Below are 23450 nucleotides of genomic sequence, written 5' to 3' on the forward strand. Positions count from 1 at the left end.
GGGATATTTAATAACTACATTATTTTTGTACCATTTTCAAAAATCAAAAAATAAATTATTGAAACTATTAAAGAATCAAATTTTTAATTTATTACAAAGTTTTTTATAATATGTCTAATGTAGGATAGAATCTGTTGAGAAAGAGAAAATGTTGTTGTCAGTTTTGAAGAACACAGCAATTCTGTATACAAACAGTAAAACAAAGTAAATGTTATTATAATAATTATTGAAATATTTTTTGGACTAAATATAAAAACCTAAATTATATTCTATACATTTTTCCAATTAATAAATAACAATAATTTGAACATGAGCATTACTTAAAATTATTAACTAAGAATGTGATAACTGTAAATAATGGGCAATATAGCAAATTCCAATGCATCAATCAACATTTGCCATTTCAGTTTATATAATAGTAAACACCTATTACTAAATATAAGGAAGAGAATATTTCCAAGATAATGTCATATCTTCCTAGTAAATGTAAGACGTGTCAAACAGTTATCAACAAATCGAATATTATTTAACGGTTTAAGAAACATTTAATTTAATACATTTTTATTTATTTATTTATATTATTTATTTAAAATTAAATTATACAAAATTTATAATTTCATACTTTCAAAGAAATGTTAAATTCATATTTAATTTACAATTTTATAACTTCTGTTTTTTGAAAAATTTATATATAATTATATAAATATATTTGAAAATTTTTTAAATTAAACATGAATTTAAATGTTAACATTTCTTTAAAAGTATAATAATATAAATTTTGTACATTATAATTTTTGTATTAAATCCTAACTTTTAGTATAACTATTATTTATTATGTCTAGAATGGACAAGACTGAATTTAAACAGATATTAACTAAAAAAATTGAAAACGCTATACTACTAAAAGTACGAAGAGCTTGACTTATAATCATTGTAAAGACATGTGTTAAGCTTTGTTTTTCAGTATACTATTTTTATTATTAAAATAATAATATTTACTTTTAAAAGAAAATCAAGCTTCAGTGACTAAATGTGAACTTTTTTTAGGTGTATATATAGTGGCGTTTGGGTCAAGGCTAGACTGTGGTGAATTACTACCACCAAACCTCATTGTTGGTGACCCTCCAACAGAGTTTACCATGTGGTATGTGTTGTTTGGTGGCATCATTATCATTGTCTGAGCCATTTTAGACTTAAGTTCTTCAATCTCTTTTTCTTGAGATGAAATTTTATCTGACAACAAAACCCTACATTATATCACTATTCAAATGTATAATTATATTCAAAATATTACTAATTTTAATTTCTAGTTGTCTTTTAGCTTCTCCCAACGCCGAGAACAAGTCAAGTTTAATACGTGTTTCTGCACTCAAACTATGTTCCAAATGAGCGTTTTTGTCTTTCAACGTTGACAACGCAGACATTACAAAATCAATTTTATCTTGACTTTGTTTGTATGGTTGAAGCTCCTACAACAACAAAATAATCGATGTACAATATTTAAATAGTTTTATTAATTATCATTTTTTTTAAAATTTACATTGATTTCTTTTTGAGCCGCTATATATTGATCATCTTTTATCCTAAGTTCTTTACGTAGTGATTTGGCTTCGTTTTCTAACTCTCTTCGTTTTACTTTGCAGCTTTCTGTACATTCTGGTCTAATATATACATATATATATATATAAAAAAAAAAAATGTATTTGGTATTAAACCACTAATTAATAATACAACCAGTATAAGTAAAACATTTACTTAATAGTTAAAGCTGCTAGTCTAGAAGCAGCGAGATCTTCAACTTTTTTTAATTGTCGTCTTTCTGAGACTAACTGTGACTCACAAGAAAGCCTTTGACGTTTTTCATCTGATAAACGTTTTTCAAGTTGAGAAACCAGCTGTCTATCATTTTGATGAGTTATAAGCAAATTGAAAACTCTATGTAAAATTAATTTAAATTTAATGTTTAATTCAATACATTTTGAATTATCATGTATTATTTTACTTAGACTTAGTATCTTCATGTTCTTGTTTCAACCTTGTTAAGTCATGTGAAATATTGGAATAATCACCCAAAGCTATGTTAAGCTGATTTCTTAGTTCTTTTTCTGCTAAACTAGATGAATGAAATTCACATTTAAGCCTTTTCAATTCATTTTCCAATCTAATAGTAAAATATAATTAATTTATAAAATAATATTAATATTATTTAATTTATAATATTTAGTGTAATATATCCTACGTTTCACAATATATGTCTTTTGGATCGACAATTAAAGGCTTGGTTAGTCTAGGCGGTGAAATGCCTTTAGCCTTAGAAGATTCTTTTGTGCTCGAGTTTTGATTATTACACTTAGGATGATTATTATTTTTAGCTGATGACACTCGAGTCACCCTTTTATTTTTTTCTGTTTCTTTACTTACATGATTTTCTTGATTACTATTACATCTATGATGAAAAATTTCATAAAATCATTAATATATTTACAGTAACATATTTATCTTAAGAAATAATACATACATTAATTTATCATCAGTTACTAATTTTTTATTTGGTATTTCAGTACATATTGTTTCCTGTTTTTCAGGTTTTTTATGTGGAACACTACCATTTGATACAACTTTATTATTAGGTATTTCGTTGTTTTCATCAGAAGGCACTTCACAAATTGATTCCAACCATATTTCTAAAAATATAAATAACATTTTAGTAAGGATTAATTTAATTAATTACTTCAAAAACTAATTATTTTGATAATAAAATACCTCCATCATCATTGTCTTGACTAGTTATAATGGAGCCGGTAGTTCTATCAAATGGTAAAGCATCTAATAACAAGTTCTGATAAAACTCATTTTCCTTTGAAACCCTTTGTTGTTGTTTCTGAAGAAAAAAAATATAGTTAATAAAATATGTTTTAAGAATATGATAATTAGATTTAATATAACACTTTTATAAAAAGTAAGTACGTAAAAATTATATTAATTACCTGTCTCAATTTGAGACTTAAATAACTTTTGAAACCAAAACATAGCGTAACAACGGGATACCCAATACTAAAAAGTGGTAAGCAATATTGTATAAATAACACAATATTATAGATATATTTGTATGTATCTTACCAGTTAGCAGCTAAAGGCTTACATAAAATCAATTTATAGGGAATATGGTCAGGGTTATTCAGTCGAATATAAGCCTCCACATAGATGTACAAGACTAATAAGGTTACCACTGGCCAAGAAACACATTTTTTCTAAAAAAATATATACAATTTTTAGGTAATTTAAAAAATACTACATAAAACAAACTGTTATTATTATTTTACTAACCAGCTTGGTAAATATATTGCACCCAAAAATATGTACTAGCAACGAACAGTAACCAATGTACAGGTATGAAGAAAAAACACACCATGTCCGATGTTAGTGCAATACAAACAAAAAACACTGTATAAACCTATAACATAAGAAAGAGTAAATATAATTATTGAATAATTTTAATTATAATATAATGTAGGTAGCTGATATTAAAAAAACATTTAAATTAAGATTAGGTAATAATAATCTTTATTTATGTAATCTAACAACTATTTATTCTGAATAAATTAATACTTAGAAAGGTATTTCTTTGTTTGAGTCTATCAAGAGTTTTAAAGAAGTTTCATTAAATACAAAATATCTGCATTAGTACTGCCTATAATTGTTATAGATTAAAATTTAATATTCTTAATTAGTGGTTAGCTGTGATTAATGGTTTTTAATAAAAATTCATTATCATTTAATAGTTGTAATTAAGGTTCAATAAGAATGAATTAAATAGATTCATTGGTAAGAAATTATGAGATGTTTGAAAATAGTAATCTTTCCATATAACAATAAGATTAGATGTTACATTAGTACTTACAAATCCTTGATGTTTGATCCCTTCAACGATTTTGTGAAATAAAAGCCAAAATGGCCAGACGTACTCGAATCGAAAATGTAATAAATAATCGAGTAGTATGAGAACAAGCCAAATACCGAACAGCTTCAGATAATGAACGGAACTAAAACAACAAACACGGTCAGTTCCGAGCCACTCATAACACACCTATTTGTCATTTTTTAATACCTCCAGTAGATTCCTTCGGTGGCGGATTTGTTTCTTTTCAAGGCCTTTCGAGATTTTCCGCAATCGCCATTCCTTCTCTTCATACTACCAATTATTTTGTCTATTCAGATACATATATAAAAAATCGTGAATATGATGGTTGGAAAAACGTAATAGAAAAGAGCCGTGTTAAAGTGTGCGGCCAGGGTATTTCGTTGCGGTGCCCCGTTTCACATAGTGTATATTTATACTTATGTTTCGAGAAACCGTAGTTGATTGCAGTATATTATTATTATTCAAAGATACGAGTTACAAAAATAATAAATAGAAGAAGAAATAAATCCATACAAATCATAACCAACAAATCCTGATCACTTGGCATAAACGAGAGATAAGACTGTTTGGATGATAAATATTTTCCGCTCGGCGGCGGCTCCGTGCGGGCGCAGCAGGCTCGACGAGCTCCGTTCACGGACCCATGGTCACGGTAAGTGCTACGGTCACGTGCGCGCAAAAATCATCACGATTCCAACGCGACTTAGCGGTGCCGAAATGTCACGACCCGTTTTACCCGTTCCGTTTCCGGATTTCCGAAATTCCAAATTCCAAATACATACCATATATGTTTTAAGCAAGCCCGAAGGTTCGCCTTTACCTTCGTCCCGCCACGATACCGAATTAATTCCGAGGCTCATGAGTAGCAATTATTATTACTCTTGACAATGCGTTTTTTTTTCTCCATGAAATCCAAAAGCATTTGACGACGACTTTTGCGTGCATTTCAACCGATCACGGTGGTCGAACGTTTTCGATTTTTCCTAAGCGCGCCGCGACCGATCATCCCCACACATATGCAAAATGTTGTACATGGACCGTCCCGACATGAAAACTAGGTAGATATGTTTTGTTAACAAAAAATATGAATAATTTTTTTAGAAATCACAAAATTATAAGAAAAAAAATTACCACATAACACATAAATATGGAAGATTTAGTTTTTCAATATTTTCAAATTTACATGCCAACATTTACAATGTTGGTCCGTACACATTATTTACAATTTTATAATAAATTATATGGGGACTCTGGGAATGCTTGTACGGAACCTAGGAGGCTAAGCATCCTTATACATATGCCTATGCGTTTTGTATATTTTGGTATTTAGTCGATGTTGGCATTTGTTTTGACGTTGACAAGACAGTGAACACCTGCAGTTGTAGAGGGAGCCGGGATGTTACGCCAACCAGTGAGCTTTTTTTCTACAAGTATTTTTTAATAACTGTTATACTACTTTTATCTTTATAAAGGTTTTAAATTTTTAAAAGTTTGACACAACAGCAGTAAATATTTTATCTTTATTTTACTTATTTTGATTTAAAAGGTTATAACACTTAATTAAAAATATGAACATTTTGATACTAGAGTAATTTTTATTATACTAGTTATGAAAGTTTTTATAGCTATTATAGTAGGTATGATGCCCTACTAAAATTTTTAAACACGCTACTGATGCCGCTCCCACTTCGCCATATCAAGTTACACGTTAGATACGTTTCTGGAAAATTCAATTTTTCAACATTGAAATTTTTACTGATTTATGTTCGTCCATGTGTATTCAACGAATTCCCTGCACATCCGTTAAAGTTGCGGGACAACCAGCGGCGGATTAACTAAAAATGTCGACCCGGAAAATTACCGTATGACCGGCCAACCATCCAATAATAATAATTTTCCATAAAAGTCTCATTTATTCATGGATTAAATATTCGTAGAACTGTTTACATCACGTTTACACTAGGTTTTTATCACATTCTTAAATCTCAATTAAATACAATATACTTAAATACATTATTTTTATAAAATAATTTTTAATCCAAGTACATCGGCCCAATGTTATATTACGACTACCGGCCCACCGAGATCTTTCCCGGTGTCCCGGTAGGCTAATCCGCCGCTGGGGACAACTGACGGTGTGAAACATTCAGTTTATTTAGAAGGTATATGTATTATATGTACATATGTATAGAATGTAATGTACTAATATATTGATATTGTTTAGAACATTTCTGCAAAATTCTATGAACTTGTTCAGAGAGTCTCCATTATTTTCTTGAAAAAATAAGTAGATAAATAAAAGTTTTACACGGGCCGCTTGATGTATAATAAATGTGATAATTTTGTTTCTTCTTTGAGGAATTTATAAAATAGAATATGCCTCTCCAAAATGTTTTTGATTTTATAATGAAATCTTATAAATGTGATCTACTTGAAATTGTATTCGAGGAAATTTATGGTGAAGAAGAATGAGAGGGGGTTCTTTTACAGAGAAAATGGTGTGAGAGTTATTAAGAAAATTTGAAAATATTTTAATTGCTATTTGTGTATCTATAAAAAAAGATATATGTAAAAGTATTGATAAATTTATTTCATAGAATATTATATTATAAAATCAATGAAGTAAAACTATTAAGTGTTCAGTTATAAGGTAGATACGAAATTTGGCTGTTGGTTCTAATGAATATGCAATATACCTGTGAATAAGGCTAATTAAAATATAAATAAGCCTTTATAATAACAACAACAATTTAATATAACTGACATTTGATTGGTATAATAATTTTCTTATCAGAATATATTTTAACAATGCGTGTTTAATGCATGTTATAGTGTTATCTATTTGAAATTCATTTTGTACAAGGGATATTATATATGTTTTCGAGTTACTTTTAATATTCTCTTGTCAAGGAAGGGAAATATTGCCATGATACTTGTGCAAAGATTTTAAATTGAAAATGAATGCCATTGCACTGATGATAACATTTTCTAATTATTAAATTAAATTACTTTTAATTATAAATTAAGTAAAAATAAAGTATTCAAATATAGTATTTATAATTAATACTATTACATTTATAATAGTACGAGTATCATGTTTTATTTAACTTTCCTCTACGTATTTATTTATGGGGATGAAACGGGGGGGGGGGTAGACTTTTAAAATTGGGTGGGTCTACCAATTTCCTCCAAAAAAAAATAAAAATAATTCTTGACCATTTTCCTCTAAAAAATAAAATAATTAAATCGTCAATCGTTGATAGGTTTCATCAAATTTTGAACAGTCGACAGAACTTTGTTCTAATTCCTTAAGTATTACTTTTTTTGGTTATGAGAATAAATCGTCAATTGCTTTTTGCTTACATGCATTATTCACTATTTGTCGATTTATTTTTTTTTTTGGTGGTGGCAAATGATTATGTAAATTGTTGTGAATTCATCGGATACTATTTCTTCAGTTTTATTTATGTATATAACTGCTTGACAAGTAGTTCAACAACATTACCAACGTGATAATCTAGATTCTGATTTTAACTTATAAGCTAAAAAATATTTGTAATTATTACGAATTATTAAAGGTTTTCCCCGAGAACTTTCAATAAACGTCGTTTTATCAGATAATGTTAAAAATTAAAATTTGATAGATTCACAAAAACTATAAAACACACTATAGACACTATTCGACGTACAGTAAGCTACTAAAAATATAGTATAGAGTATATCGTATATTTGTGTGTCTGTCTCATTCAATAAGTATAATCATAATAATCAGTGATAAATTATGATACACATTATAACAATATAAGTATATACGTATATGTTCGTATGTTATATGTACGTATCTTTATTAATTATAATCAAAATTATAATATTAAATTATCGACTGTTATAAATTGGCGAGTGCTGTCGGACACTTGAACTAGCGTTTTTTCCCAAGCCGATAAGAACGGGACCAGAATTTAATCAATAGATATGCGCAAAATGTGAGCTTACAACACTGGCTAAAATATTAGAGGATAATAGACATAATTTAAGTCAAAAATAACGTGGAGGAAAATGGAAACCAACTTTTTTTTTTTTTTGAGGAAAATGGACAGTGGAAGAAAATGGTACCTCGTTTTTGAAGAAAAATGGCTACGGCCATAAAATTACCATACAGTTATTTTGTTGAACCTTTAAATAAAATGTTAACATATTAAGCCTAGTATTAAATTCCTTTCGAAAATATAAACATAATAATAGTTGATTATTTATAATTTATTAATTATCGTTAAATAATTATTTATAATAGCTGATAATTAGCATAATTAACAAAATATAAATTTATTCGAAATACTCATTTATTATGAGGATGGGTATCATTGTATTTTCACGACTGATGAGTGATGTATAAATTTTTATCTTATAAACATATATTAATTTCATAAAGAATAAAGATATTTTTATTCCCACGCAAATATTGCAATTTTTATAAATATTAATATACCATTTACTCTTGATTCATTGTACATTACAATTGTTTATATATTTCTACTATGCAGGTTACGAAAATATAATTTTATGATTACGCAGGTATTTAGTACTAATTACAAGAATGTTCTTAAAGTGCAAACACAGAACACCCTGGTAGCTTTAAATCATATTTTGTTAGAAAATACTTATACATTATATACTTCAACCATGATATAATTATATTATTTTATACTTTCTTTTTGTACGTACAATTATTTTGATCCATATTTATTCGGATTTGATGACAGAAGAGGATAATTGTCCAATTTACATCCCAAACATTGAAAACTTGTAGAAAGTGTTTAGCATTAAAGAAATTATTATAGTATAAATTAATTCATATTAAATTTGAAACAAGTAATAAATTAATTTTTGTAATATTATGAGTAATGTAAATTATGTTTATTGATCAGTTTTTATTTGTATTTTTCTAAATTTAATTTATTTAGTTATTTGTGGATATATAAATATAAATATTTACTAATTTTATATTAATAATAAGTAAATTAAATTTGTGTTTGCAATTGTGATTTTTTTTTTTTTTTTAATCCACTAAAACTTAAATTTAAAATGATAGGGTAATAAAAGCTCGAGAACCGCTGCTTTAGACATAGAAATCCATGGTAAATTGATTTTAAATGTTTAAGAACAATTCTCTGATATCAGTCACTCATTTCTGTATCTCATTCCACTCTTGTACTTGTCAGTTTTTATATTACGATATGTTGAATTATAATATCAAAATATTACACAAAATGTTGTTGTTTTTAAGTTTCGTAAATAACCAAAAATAATGATTTTTTAACTACGGTGTTTGAAACACCGTGTTTTCCATTACCAAACATTTTTATCTCGATATCAAACATAATTACACAACAACTGAGAGATATCACACGAATATTTGAATCCCACGGTTCAATACCACACATGAAGATAGCCGATACTTATAAATTATTTATATAACCACATATCAATCATGCATGTATTGTACAAACTATATATCGTTTCTTATAAAATGGTAATGAAATTATTTTAAAATATTATAATTTCAGTAAAATATAAGTAGGTATAATAAATGAATAGAGAAATCAGTCTGGTGAGTTATAAGAGTAGGTGAGATGGTCGGATGGTACCATAATTGTTTATTTAAATATAATTTGTTTAAATTTGAAAGTGGTGGCCAAATTCAGAAAGTTAAGTGCATAAGATCTAACTCCCATACAATTATCAAACCATATACTATGAGGTTAAAATTTTTTTTGAATTTATAATTCGAGGAACTTTATAACTTTAAATACCATAAAATAATATATTTTGTATTGATTCAAATCTTAATAACTTAGAAAAACATTTTCCGATCATTAAATACAACGTAAATATCCTTTTTAGGATACTGTTAAGTACATATATAATAGTAATGTGTAGGGCCCGGAATTGTATGCGTTTGCATATTTTTATATACTTAACTAAAAAGTAGCTAGATAAGACAGAAATTTGAATCTTAATCTAATGTGTTGGTATGCAAAATTAAATTTGGCATATTTTTGCATATTTGGAACATTTCAAATTATTATTCATATTTTAGCATTTTTCTGAAATATAATGCATGTATAGAAAAAAAAATTACGAATTATAAATATTATTATTTATTACTTAGTACATGTTCATCGTAAATTCCGTGAATCGTACTTTTATATAATTTGATTTTTTGTGTTATAATAAAATAAGATAAAGTTTGCTAAAAGTATCAATACGATAGTAACTCTCCAGGTAACTTTAAAAATATTATAAAAATCCACTTGATTTGTTTCATTCAGTTCAATAATATATATAAAATACAGTTGATATATTTTAAAGTATATTTTTTGTTGAATATTAATTATTTAATGAATTGTATACATTTTAAAATTAAATAAATTTAATGATTAATAAACATGCATTTTTGTTTGCATATTTTTGCATATTTTAAATGTATATTTGAATGATAACCATCGCATAAATGCATGCATATTTCGTATGTTTTTAGTGCATATAATTCCGGGCCCTAGTATGTGTATATATTACATGTTGGTGTTTCCTTACACAATCTAAAATATGTTTAAAGTTCGAGATAGAAATTGAAAAGAAGACTTCGATGTGTCATTTGTTTAGGGGTGTTATTTGGTGGGGGGGGGCATACTATGGAAAATGCCCCACTCTAAGAAATTTTAAAAAGACGGCAATTCTTTGTCCGATGATCAAATGCTAAATTTGGTAAATAGTAAATTTTTATTTACTATTTTGTACTCAGAAATCAGATAATATTTTCTTTTAAATACATGTTCACGGTATATTAAAAGTTAGGAAATACTGGCTCCTCCCCGGTTTTTGATAATCGTTATCACGCGAACTTTATATAATTTATTTTTGGTATATTATATATTTCTATATATGTGATCAGTTTCCATGATATCAATATATACCTTAAAAATTGAGCTCATAATCTATAAAAAACCCGTTAAAATCGTTCCTATTCACTCCAAACTATGGCACAGTATATTTAAGATACAATTTTATGTTTTTTATAAATAAGTTCTGTAAAGTATTAAATATACAAATAATAAAATTATAAGTATTTGTTTATTTATTTTTTAATTTGCTTTTGTTATACATTACAGCAAAGCAAAAGTATTTATTTAATTAAATTTATATTATTATTCCATTAAACTTATTGATAGGTAGCTTAAAGCCTATAGGATAAGTAAATAAATTAATGTTTTACTATCTTTAACGTTATTATTTAATTGGATAAATTAAAACGTTTCATGTCAAGAGCATACCTAGTAATTTTTTATGGGCGGGGGTCCAACATTTTTTTTATCTGTTCTTTAATTATAATTATAGTTTAACTCAACACCAATAAATTACTCTTTAAATACTATCGTATAGTTTATACATTATAGGTATATTATATAATCTATAAACTTTGTATGTTGAAGATAATTATTATACTATATACTATTAAATCGTTGAGTGTGTAGAAATTTCAATTGGGGGAGGGGCGGTCCGGATCCGAAAACACCCCCCCTTGAGTACGCCCTTGTTTTATGTTCTTTGTTTATCATTATGATATCATTATTCATTACTAATCCTTACATGTTTTGTTCCGAAAAAATATTTTATTGATAGTATATCATCTATAAATATTTAAATATATAGGTAACCATAATTTTTTAAATATTATGAAGTCAGAAAATTTAATCAGTTGCCCCACCCTTTCAAAAGTTGAAAGACGCTCCTGCTTTTGTTTTTAAACGGAATTGCGTTCGAGGTTTTCTTAACATAATTTGTTAATAACTTTGATAAAATTTGTTTTTATAAGTATAAAAGTTATACGATATAGTATAAACTAATAAAATATTTATTCTTAGTTAAATCATTAAATTTTTTAGTAACTTATGTTTTTTAAGTTTATAAGTTAACTTTTTTTTTGATTGGCAAATTTATATAACATTTTCTTATTACTATTGCTTTGATTATTGTAACAATACAATTGATCAAATAGGTACTACTTTTTACTTTAAATTTACATAGATGGCAGAATAAAATTGTAATCATAGTGGAGCACCAAATAAATATTACTGATTCTTCTTAGAAATACAAGTAAAAAATAAATAAATTACTTTAGAAATTAATAATAATTATAAATAAAATATTTATGTATATAAATTATTAAGAATTTTTTTATCAAAACAAATTTAATTTAAAATTTATGGAATGAAAATTTTCCTTATTAAATTAAGTATAAATATCTTTTAAAAATAAAGTTTATATCTATACATTTATCAATAAGAATAAGTACCTATAAAAAATATTTATTAAAAGTAGACGTTTTACGTCTATTCTTCTCTATTTCAACTAGGGTTATATTAAAAGATTTGTTGGTACCCAGGAAATGTAATGTTCGAATAAAAATAATAAATTTTGCAGGAATTATCGATCAGCCAAACACCAAAGCTAAATATTTAAATTTTGAATTTTCAGTAGCCAGGGATAACGATATATTTGGGTTCTTACTTACCAATCTTTGATACTACGAATAAAAATTTAATTAATTGTTTAGGGATTTCATGAGTACTTCTCGGAATGATACTTGTATTATGTTCCGAATATATTAATGTAATATTGAAAGCTTCTATTCTTTTTCTCGTAAAATAAAACGCTTACCTACTAAAAAAGGTATTTTAAAAATGACCTTTTTAGTATATCTGTTATAACGTTGAGTTTTTATAACTATCATTTTTATTTAAACTCAATATAATATTTATTTTTATTGAGGGTTGCTAATCACCCCGATTTCAGCGGGACATTCACGATTTTTAGGTTCTTATCTGTGTATCGATCAAAGTTTATTTGGAACATATTTTTTTCCCGGGATACTAGGAAATTACCAATTAATCTATTTCTATGATTTTATTAAATAGGATAGTCTAAACTTTTGAAGATAGTTAGACAATTTACACTTTATATTTACAATCTAAACATTACAGTTATTTATAAATATTATCTTACCAAGATATACATAAATAAGTATATTTTAAACCATGTTTGTGCCAGTGGCGTATCTGGGGGGGATAACAGGGGCATTTGCCCCCCCCAAGAAATTTTTTGATGCCATTATGCAAATTAATTATTCAGCTTAAATAATGTAAATTATAAATAATTTTAATTTTCACTGATTATAATCGTGTTTGATATCAAAAGTTTTTGATATCACTTATCAATGTAATATAAAATATCAATATTCCACCGAATTGGGATTAGGAGTGATGATGACATATAGTCACTATTTTGTAATATGGTTATCATTGATATCAAGTGATCAAAATAAGTTTTAATAATTTATAATAAAGTTTCAAATTATATTAGAACCATAAAAAATTGTGCAATTAATTTATGCCCCCCCCCCCCCAAAAAAATGTTTCACACGTACACCACTGGTTTGTGCCTACATCATATATTTACTATACTATAGTATACTATAATTAATTACGTATTGTTATTATTATAGTCCTATTAGGTGCGGCATTGCCACTTAATCAGTTGTGTGGCGCTTATAGTAATGTTATGACATAATAGTTTGTGCTTATTACGTGTAATAATTCATTCTATTATTATCATATTAAATTCATTAATATTTTTTTGTGCATTTCTAAATTACAGTACGTTTTATTTGTGTTTTTATGTATAGATATACAATAATTTAATCAAGTATCTTTATCTAATGAGTGACTTCAAAAAACAAATTACTACTCATACTCCACCAACAAATGTAAAACACCTTAGTACTTTTTGTGAGATGTGGTGAAGTTCATATACTAGGCTTAAAAGGTCATAAAATAATAATTTGTAAGGTCATTGTAAAGTATGTCAGAAAGACATTTTAATATTTCATGATGGTAAATCAGATGTTCAACACTGTGCAAATAGCGTTTCATAAAAACAAATTGAAAGTTCTAGTGAACAATCAAATACAATTAATTCATTCTTGTATCAAAAAATACATTGGAAAGTCATTAGGTAAATTTGGCTGAAGTTCGTAAAATTTTATACTCTTGATTGGGATTTTAAAATGTATCAATAAATATACCTAACGCTTTTTAAAAATAGTTCCTGTATTTATTTCGTGAATTTAGTAAAATATGATACTGCTTTTTTAAATGCCGCGAAGAGCCACAAAAAAAAAAAAAAAAATACAATTAGAAAAATATTTGTTTTAAATATTTAAAATATTTACAAATAAATATATAATATAATTAATACTACCTGTAGTTTTATTAAAAATTCAATTTTAAGTATTACATAACTATTATTATTTTATCATTATGTTTATTAAGTATATAATATATTATACAATTAACGTATATTAAATAGATACATATAGAGGGCAAATACAATTAATACTTATATTTGCTCTCTATACTATAATATATTATAATTATTAAGAATACTATATTATTATATGGTCTACCAGAAATGATTAACTTTATATTATATTGAAACTAGAAGAAAATTGTTTGATGTTGAAAGAGTCCCGATTTTTTAAACTGAATAGTTGGCAACCCTGGTTTTATTTTACAATATGATTGATTCATTTTTAATAATTTGATTTTTCTTTATGGTATAAATTATTTTTTTTATAATTATTATCTTAGGTGTATATATTTTCTTAGGTACATATAATTGGCGTCTTTCCATGACGTTCTATGAAATTGACTTTGTATGTATAAGTTTGAAAATTTATATCCAAGTGTGAAATCGTAAAATTTGTGTGAATATCTCAGGCAAAGAAGAAATAATGTATTGATAGAAATTGGATTTTAATTTTATTCAATTAATCTTCATTTCAACTCTTTAGATCTAGTTTTTTTCGGCGTAAGTGGCGTCCCCATCGTCCAGTATCTGTAACCTTTACCGTAACAGAAACTGCAATAGCCATCCCCCTTGACTGAACGGTGTTGGGGGATCTGGTTGGGGGTTGAGCGAAGGACTAACAATCTTTCCTTATTTAAAAAAATGTTTGTTATGGTACCATCAAAAATCAAGATCTATTGTTTAATATTAAATATTTATGCTCTGATATACATATACAGAAAAACATTCTACTCTAGAATATAAAAATAAAAATTGGATTCCGATTAAAAAAAGTAACATCTTACATACTATAATTGAGATGATAAAATAATAATAATAATAAAAAGTACAAATATTTTATAGATACATATATTATATAGTGGTGAATAAAAAATAAATAAATATTAAAAATCGCATTTTACAAAAATATATTAAAATTGACAGGTGTTGATTCATGCTTATAAATGTTAAACTTGATAATCTTTCTCGATTATTAAATTAGATTTTGTTATTATGTTATAAAAAAGTGTAAAAATACGATATAAGTTATTACCAGGGCCCGGGACTTATAGCACTTAAAATCACTAAAATAAGCATTTAATAAATTTAAAATTAAGCAAAAATATTTATTCGAAAATAAAAGAAATATAAAATTTGAAGTAAAAAATCAAACAAAATAAAAATTAATCTTCACTTTCAAGACTTTAAGGCTTTTATGGATTTTCTAAGGGATTTTTCTGAAATCTTTGTTAGCCCTACAACGATGTCCCGAACAGCGACGAACTACGTGACAACGCAGATAAGATAAGAATTATTTTTATTTTTAATTCTATCAAAAACGACTTTGCAGGAGTAAACTATAAAAGCGTAAATAAAACTGCTCAAATAAGGAAGAATAATCAGAAAAACTGGAAATAAGCATTTTTTTTAAAAACTGCTGAAAAAAACAAAAATAGGCACTTTCAAATTTCATAATTGTACGTATTATAACTTGACATACACTTATACAGCACTCTGCTATATTTTAAGTCAATCCATAAAAATAAGCAAATGCTTTAACCCCCGAGCCTTGGTTATTATTAAAGATAATATTTATACTTTCTTAGTAACATATTTTATAGTTATCCATGATGTGATACAATAATCACATTATATGATGCAAATAGGTCTTTTATATCATTTATATACAATTGTAAATTGTATAAAAAAATTAAAGTCATTAAAATCATTTGTTTTTATTAATAATTATTATTGTATATATACGTTAGGCTATTTTTATAAATTTATTAAAAAAGTTTAAAATGAGTTTTTATTTTTTAGGTAATTTTCGTTTAGTGCGGAAACAGGTTTCAATGCTTTTCGATATTATTGTAATTGTATACAAACGATTCACTAATTTTAAGAGAATATGAGAAATAACAAACTTTAAGAATTTTTAAAATAAATGATATAAAATATTGTTTTAATAAACAACTATTACTTCGTTAAATTATTTGAATATTATCTTACCAAACCAGAATATCCTGTTGTGAATTCCAAAAGTTCTCACGAATAACATGTACAAACCACCATATTCAAACTAAAAAGTTTTATCTAATCAGTATGGTTGAATATGAAAAACCATGATTAGATTTTTCTATTTTAAATTTAGTAGGAAATAAATGCTTACCACAAATGTGTCAAATCTAAACTGTTGTATTCTCAATTTTATATAAAAGAGTCAATCAACTAAGAGTTTGCATCAGTTGAGATATATCTCTCTATACAATTGCTTTTAATAAAAAATTCTTCTTCGACATACACAGATACTGGTAAATATTAAATGTATCATTAAAATAACTAATTTTATTGTATATTAATATAGATACATTGATATTTTTAAAGCTTTCAAAATGTTTTTAATAAAATAAAATATATGATAAAATAATTTTAATTAATAAAACTAATAGAGTAATTATTAATCACGTAAACATATAATCTAATTTTTAAAAAATTTCAAACATACGGGTTATTAAATAATACTATTATATTTAAAACAAATAATAGTTGTCTCATAAGTTAAAATTGATAAAATATAAGAATTTTTTTAAAATTATAATTTAATAAACAAAAAAATTTCGATTTAAACAACTACATATTAAAAAATATATTTTTTAGAACCACTTTTAATTTTAAGATTTATATCAAGTTATATATATATATATATATTAAAGTATATACCAATCTATTACAATCATTATTTTAGATCTCTGTTTTCATTTATTTGATATATTTATATATATATATATATATATATATACTTATAACATTTTTTAATAAAATCGAATGATAAAAAGAAATTAATAATATTGGTTCGCTGACTTATGAATAGTAATAATAGTTATAAGTAATTTGAGTATTTTTGCTTTTATATTTTATAGCAAATGTATTAATAATTTAATTTTTATGTAATTTCAGACATCAAACATCATGACGGATAGAAGCAGCATTTTATATTTATTCGATCGCCCTAAAGAACCATTATTCGTTGCAAAAGGAGAAAATAATGTTTCTTTCGATGTACCATCTGAATACTTGGTAAATTAATGATGTTTTCGTTATATATTAAAAATTAGTGTTGTGATGCGTTCACATAGTTGTATAAACTATGTACGGATGTTCACAGTATTAAAATATAAATACTACATAGAAATAAATAATAAATAAAAAATGTATTTTATTTTATGTACTATAAAAATTAAGTAATACAGCGAAAATAGTAATGAAAACAGTAGGGGTTAAGCCAATATGTTTATTATATTTTTATTTAGATTGATCGATATAAACCACTGGTATCTGACATTCATAATCGCTTTCCTGGGGATAAGAATATTTCTGTCAAGAAGTTAAACAATATTCCAGACCTATCATTACCTTTATCACTTTCCAGAAATGCATCATTTTCGCTTTTTAACCCACTTCATAGTAAAATGGCTTCAATGCTTATAGAAGCCTTTATGGGTAAGTATCCGTTTATTTTTAGCAATATGTTTATTGAAAAATATAATTGCATTCAATTTTTGATGTAAGAAATACTTGAAAAATACGTGAAATAAAGAACGTATATTATAACATTTTTTTTATATGTTCTATAGCCACGAAATCATTTGACGATCTCTTGTCGTTAGCAGTGTACTGCCGCGATCGAGTAAACTCGTACATGTTTGTTTATGCCCTATCTGTAGTTATGTTACATAGGCCTGAAACTCGCAATTTACGATTGCCCTCACACGTTGAGATGTTTCCGAGTTTATACATGGGGCCGAGTGTTTTTTCCCGAGCCAGAGAGGAAGCGGAAGTGGTTCCAGTTGGTTCCAGAGTACGTATTAGTCGTAAAATGATCGACAGAAGTGGCAATAATATCTTTCTACGGGATTTTGTGGGGAAAGAAGGGAGGCTGTAATTTTAAATTTTTTATTTATTAATAGTAAAAATTGTAGCAATATTTGTAACCGCATTAGATAAAACAATAAAAGAATGGCCTACGATGTTTGATGTAATTCAATTTATAATATTTAAATTTTACTTTTTACTTTTGCTATAATTGCTTTTACTTGCAGTTTAAACTATCAAATTATGTTTATTTATTATAACACTTATTTTAAAATTCCTATTAAATAATAAAGGTTTTCAGTCGATTGTCACGGTCCGCTGCTAAGATTCTTATTAAAGCTTTTTTGAAATAAATAATTTCTGTATAATAGGTTCCCATTGAAATACCCCAAGATTTTACTGCTAGTGACCTGGATCCGGAGCATAAACTTAGCTATTTCCGTGAAGATATTGGACTGAATCTTCACCATTGGCACTGGCATTTAGTCTATCCGTTTGAGGGACCATTAAATGTTGTCAATAAAGATAGACGTGGTGAACTATTTTTTTACATGCATCAACAGATTATAGCCAGGTTAATTTATTAAAATATATTAAATTATAATAGAAGACTGTCGCTGTTTGGCTATTAAAATAATTATTTAGTTTCCTTTTATTGTTCATTCGGATGGGATATGATTGATGATTAATATTCAAATATTTTTAAATTTTAATTTAGATACAATATGGAACGATTAAGCAATGGAATGAATAGGGTAGAACGTTTGACTAAATGGAATGACCCAATAGTGGAAGCTTATTTCCCAAAATTAGATAATATTTTGAGTAACGGAGTATGGCCGTCGAGATTCGCCAACTCACGACTTAGTGTAATGTTTGATTTTATCAGTAAACTACATTTTTTTATTTGCTGATATTTGAAGTAATTTGAATTGTTTGTTTTTGGTTCAACAGAACATCAACCGAGAAGCAGATCAAATATCATTTGATATCGAAGATCTAGAGCGATGGAGAGACCGATTATTCAAAGCTATACATTCTGGATTTATTGTTAACGTAATGACTGTACATTTTTAAAAATAAGAATAAAATATGTTATCAGTGTTTTTCGAATGAAGGATATTTAAGTCAAATCAACAATAAAAACGTTAAAGAACATTAAAACATATGATTTGTATGGAATAAATAATAATATAATATTACATTTAATTCTGTATTTATAATAGACCAATGGACAACAAGTGCCGTTAACCGAGCAAGGAGGAATTGACATTTTGGGTAATCTTATTGAATCCTCTATACTGAGCCAAAATCCAAATTTGTATGGTTCTCTACATAATCAAGGTCACAATGCAATTTCATACATTCATGATCCTGACGGTAGATATTTGGTAAATATATAAATTTCATTCGTTATTATATTAACTTGAATTAGACAAATAAAATATAAGAACATTTTAATTACGTTAAGGAAAAATTTGGTGTTATGGGTGACTCAGCGACTGCAATGCGTGATCCTATATTTTACCGTTGGCATGCATATATTGACGACATATTCCAAGAATTTAAATCTACAATACCTAGTTACCCTGTTCAAAATGTAAGAACTTGGTGCATTTTCAAAATATGTTTGTTTTAATGATTAAATTTCTGTTAAAATTTAGTTGACATTCGAAAATGTGAGAGTGCAAAGTGTTGAAGTAACGGCTACTGGAATACCACGTAATGAGTTTTCCACGTTTTGGCAAAAAAGTAACGTTGAACTATCTAGAGGCTTAGATTTTATGCCACGTGGATCAGTATTGGCCAGATTTACTCATTTACAACACGCTCCATTCAATTATAAGATTGTCGTGAGTATATGTAACAAGTACATATATGATTTTTATTTTTTTCATAAAATATTGATTTATTTATTTAATTTTATAATGATATAAAATTTAAATATGTAAAATAAATTACAATAAATAATATATATTGCAAACACAATACAATACATTACATTACATACTCTTTCCACATGTTATATTTTTATTTAGATTGAAAATAATGGAAACCAACGAACTGGAAGGGTTCGCATTTTTATCGCTCCTAAATTTGATGAACGTGGTTCACCAATTATATTCAGAGACCAAAGGAAGTTATTTGTGGAACTTGACAAATTTAGTGTATCATGTAAGTCTATAGTAACGAATAGATTAGTCGCAATATTGTTATCAGAGTTGTTTTTTACAGTTATATTTCAATTATTATGTTTTTTTTAAATAAACTATAAATCGTATTTAATTTAATTAAAATACAGTATAATTTATGTTTGTCTCCATTAATTAAACATAGTTATTAAATCTAATTAATTTTATAGTGAAGAGAGGAAGAAATGAAATAACTCGTTCATCTTTGGAGTCTTCGGTAACCATACCGCATGAAGCAGTTTATCGAAATTTAGATAATAATCGACCTGCTGATAATACAGCTGAAGCAGAAGCATTTAATTTCTGTGGTTGTGGATGGCCTCAAAACTTGTTAATACCCAAAGGATCTGCAGAGGGACTGCAATGTCAATTGTTTGTCATGGTGTCTGACGGCGCGACCGATCAGGTACATATTAGAATTTAATGTCCATTTGGTGTTCATATGATAATGACTTATTCAGACTCATATTTACTGATTCGATATATTACTATTTTCTTGAAAAATTTATTTAAACGTTCATAAATCTGCACTGGATATATTTCTAACAATTACTTTACGTGCTTTACTTCACCCAATAACGATTCCCTGGAGTGTTTCAAAAATCTATTAAGGGACTCGTTGACACCGATCTAATGTTAATATTATAACGATTCGTAACTCTTAAAATTTAGGTGGAGAACGCACAAGGGGCCAATCAAACATGTGACGATGCTTCCAGTTATTGCGGTTTGCGCAACGCTCGTTATCCGGACTCTAGGTCTATGGGCTATCCGTTCGACCGGGTACCTCGTAACGGCGTGGTAACCCTCCAACAATTCTTGACGCCGAACATGATCGTACAGGACGTGCGTATACGTTTTACTAACCGTACCGTATCATCGTTTACAAATAATAGCAGACCATCAGCAGGAACGAGCAATCCTCCAAGAGGTGGTAACAGACCAAGACAATAATATGACGGTCATATGAAACGTATACGTAAATATAGGTATGATAATATGTGATTTGTACTTACACTATTCCATTTTTACAATTTAAAAATAAATATTGATATATTGATTTGTTGTTATCTAGATTGTTAAAATTTTTAATATACCAATGTAATATAATATTTAACATTGTAATTGTAATTTTTTTTTTCTAGACTATGATTCTATCTTGCTCGATTGACCACAACATCAACACGTTCATCATATTTTCTTATTATTCTACATAATTGTGATAATTATTCAAATAAAATATTTTAGTTTCCATTATAATTTATATTACCACAGAAAACATTTTATTTGTTATAATTTTATTTATTTAAAGAAATATAAAAATAAAACTTATTTATTCACTTAAATATTGTATTTTTTAATTTATTATTTATTTATTTTTATTCATTATATAACCTATACGATCTAACACATCTGTACATAAAATAATTGTATTCTTTTGGATATTTAGTCAATGTGAAATATACATAATTGAAGTTTTAAATTGATTCTTGATTGGTTTGATCATCTTATAATGTTTATTTAAAAGATAATGTGTTTTAATAAGGTACTTTTTAGATAAATATTTTAGAGATGGGATAGTTAAGGATTTTCCTTTATTTTTTGTATAATCTTATCGTTTTATATTATCTTTAAACAAATAATAATTTATTGTCTTACTCTGAAAAGCGGTAACTAACTGAGATAATGGTTCCATGTTCATAAATACCATAAATATCATGAATATTACCAATAGATTTGTAATAATATTATAATTATATTTTAACATTAATAGTACCTACCTGCCACAAAAATAAATATTTTATATTTTTGTTTTCTACAAATATGAAATTATAGCACTGCTTTATATTCAGTACTGGTACATTTTTACTGTTCCTTTAATGTTTGCATAAATATATATTTAACTGTATTCATTTGCTTATTTATTTATTTAATATAATTATATACTGTATTTGATATATTTATTATTTTCAGTTGCTTTTAGAATTAGGAATGTACCAATGGGAAAATTATGAACTACCAAAGATTAATGAAACTTACTATTGGTATCTTCAACACTTACATTAGTTGACAACTTCGATTTAATAAACTTTAATAAAATAAATTTTTATAATTTATTATCCGATAATTCAATATATTTCCAAAAATATATAATCATTAAATCATAAATATTATATTTTTGGAAACAAATTTAATAATAATAAAATAAAATAATAATTATAACATAATAATATAATAAAAATAATATAATATATTAAATTACATAATCTATTGTTCATGGGAATGTATTATAATATATTTGTAGAAGTGTAGAAAATAAAATACATACTTTATGTATTATTGGTAGGTACATTATGTAGCTAAATACCACGTAAACTATTTAATAAATACTGGCTGGATAACCCAATTTCAACCGAAAATATTATTTACTATTATACATATATTTTTACTGTATATACGAAATTAGAACTTATAATAAATCAAGTTATGTGCTCTGACTCGACAGCTTAAACAGATATTTCAAATATAAATTTTCAATTTTTTCAATCGAGCATTATGTTCTGTATTTATGTATCTGTTGATCTGAAGGTTTGTTGTCACACACAGTTCATTTCAAGTGATTGTCCTTCTCCCTGAACAATATCATGTCTCCATAAACGTTTCATTGTTCAATACTTGGCTTCATCTTTGATTAATAAAATTACGATTTTATTTATAGATAATATTAAAGTGTTTATTAAAATAATTTAAATATATTTATTAGATTGAAAACTTGACAAAAAGTTTGTCTAAAACTGGGTATTCATCGACTTTTTTAATCGTTTTTTTCTTTTTTTTTCGTTTAAAACATTATTCTATGCAATACATCTGTATGTAGTTATTATAATTCCATTATAATAAATGTCAATTAGCAATTACATTTAGTCTAAACATACAATTTAAACTTAATAAGATTAAAGGTAAATATCCTAAAATTAAAAATACTAAATACGGTATACGATATACATCAGACACAGACAAGTAAAGTGTAAAACTAATGAAGCAGATGAGCAAACGTC

The 23450-nt window shown here is 26.2% G+C and overlaps 2 protein-coding genes across 3 annotated transcripts; one reads left to right on the forward strand and one right to left on the reverse strand.

Annotated features, from left to right (window-relative positions):
* Positions 1 to 65: 65 nt before the first annotated feature.
* Positions 66 to 4483, reverse strand: LOC112686645 (macoilin-1). 2 transcript variants are annotated; one of them, XM_025559028.1, is made up of 14 exons: positions 4109 to 4483; positions 3902 to 4043; positions 3328 to 3454; positions 3121 to 3250; positions 2988 to 3054; positions 2764 to 2881; positions 2519 to 2684; positions 2240 to 2446; positions 2003 to 2161; positions 1756 to 1935; positions 1541 to 1661; positions 1295 to 1469; positions 1000 to 1233; positions 66 to 181 (listed from the first exon to the last, which is right to left on the reverse strand). In XM_025559028.1, exons 1-13 carry the CDS (start codon positions 4189 to 4191, stop codon positions 1013 to 1015), a joined length of 1896 nt encoding a protein of 631 aa, XP_025414813.1. In that variant the 5' UTR covers positions 4192 to 4483; the 3' UTR covers positions 66 to 181; positions 1000 to 1012. The 2 variants fall into 2 exon arrangements, with proteins under 2 accessions (XP_025414813.1, XP_025414814.1); XM_025559029.1 differs by having other exon boundaries at positions 66 to 192.
* Positions 4484 to 16529: 12046 nt separating this feature from the next.
* Positions 16530 to 21659, forward strand: LOC112686659 (phenoloxidase 1-like). The gene is made up of 14 exons (XM_025559049.1): positions 16530 to 16638; positions 17285 to 17404; positions 17638 to 17827; positions 17962 to 18185; positions 18571 to 18773; positions 18918 to 19068; positions 19154 to 19255; positions 19426 to 19590; positions 19671 to 19799; positions 19864 to 20052; positions 20239 to 20374; positions 20562 to 20797; positions 21064 to 21380; positions 21537 to 21659. The coding sequence occupies exons 2-13, from the start codon at positions 17297 to 17299 to the stop codon at positions 21343 to 21345; spliced, it is 2115 nt and encodes a 704-aa protein (XP_025414834.1). The 5' UTR covers positions 16530 to 16638; positions 17285 to 17296; the 3' UTR covers positions 21346 to 21380; positions 21537 to 21659.
* Positions 21660 to 23450: the final 1791 nt, after the last annotated feature.

This window comes from Sipha flava, unplaced genomic scaffold, assembly GCF_003268045.1.
Source record: "Sipha flava isolate LNK unplaced genomic scaffold, YSA_version1 321_pilon_pilon, whole genome shotgun sequence".
Classification (NCBI taxonomy): domain Eukaryota; kingdom Metazoa; phylum Arthropoda; class Insecta; order Hemiptera; family Aphididae; genus Sipha; species Sipha flava.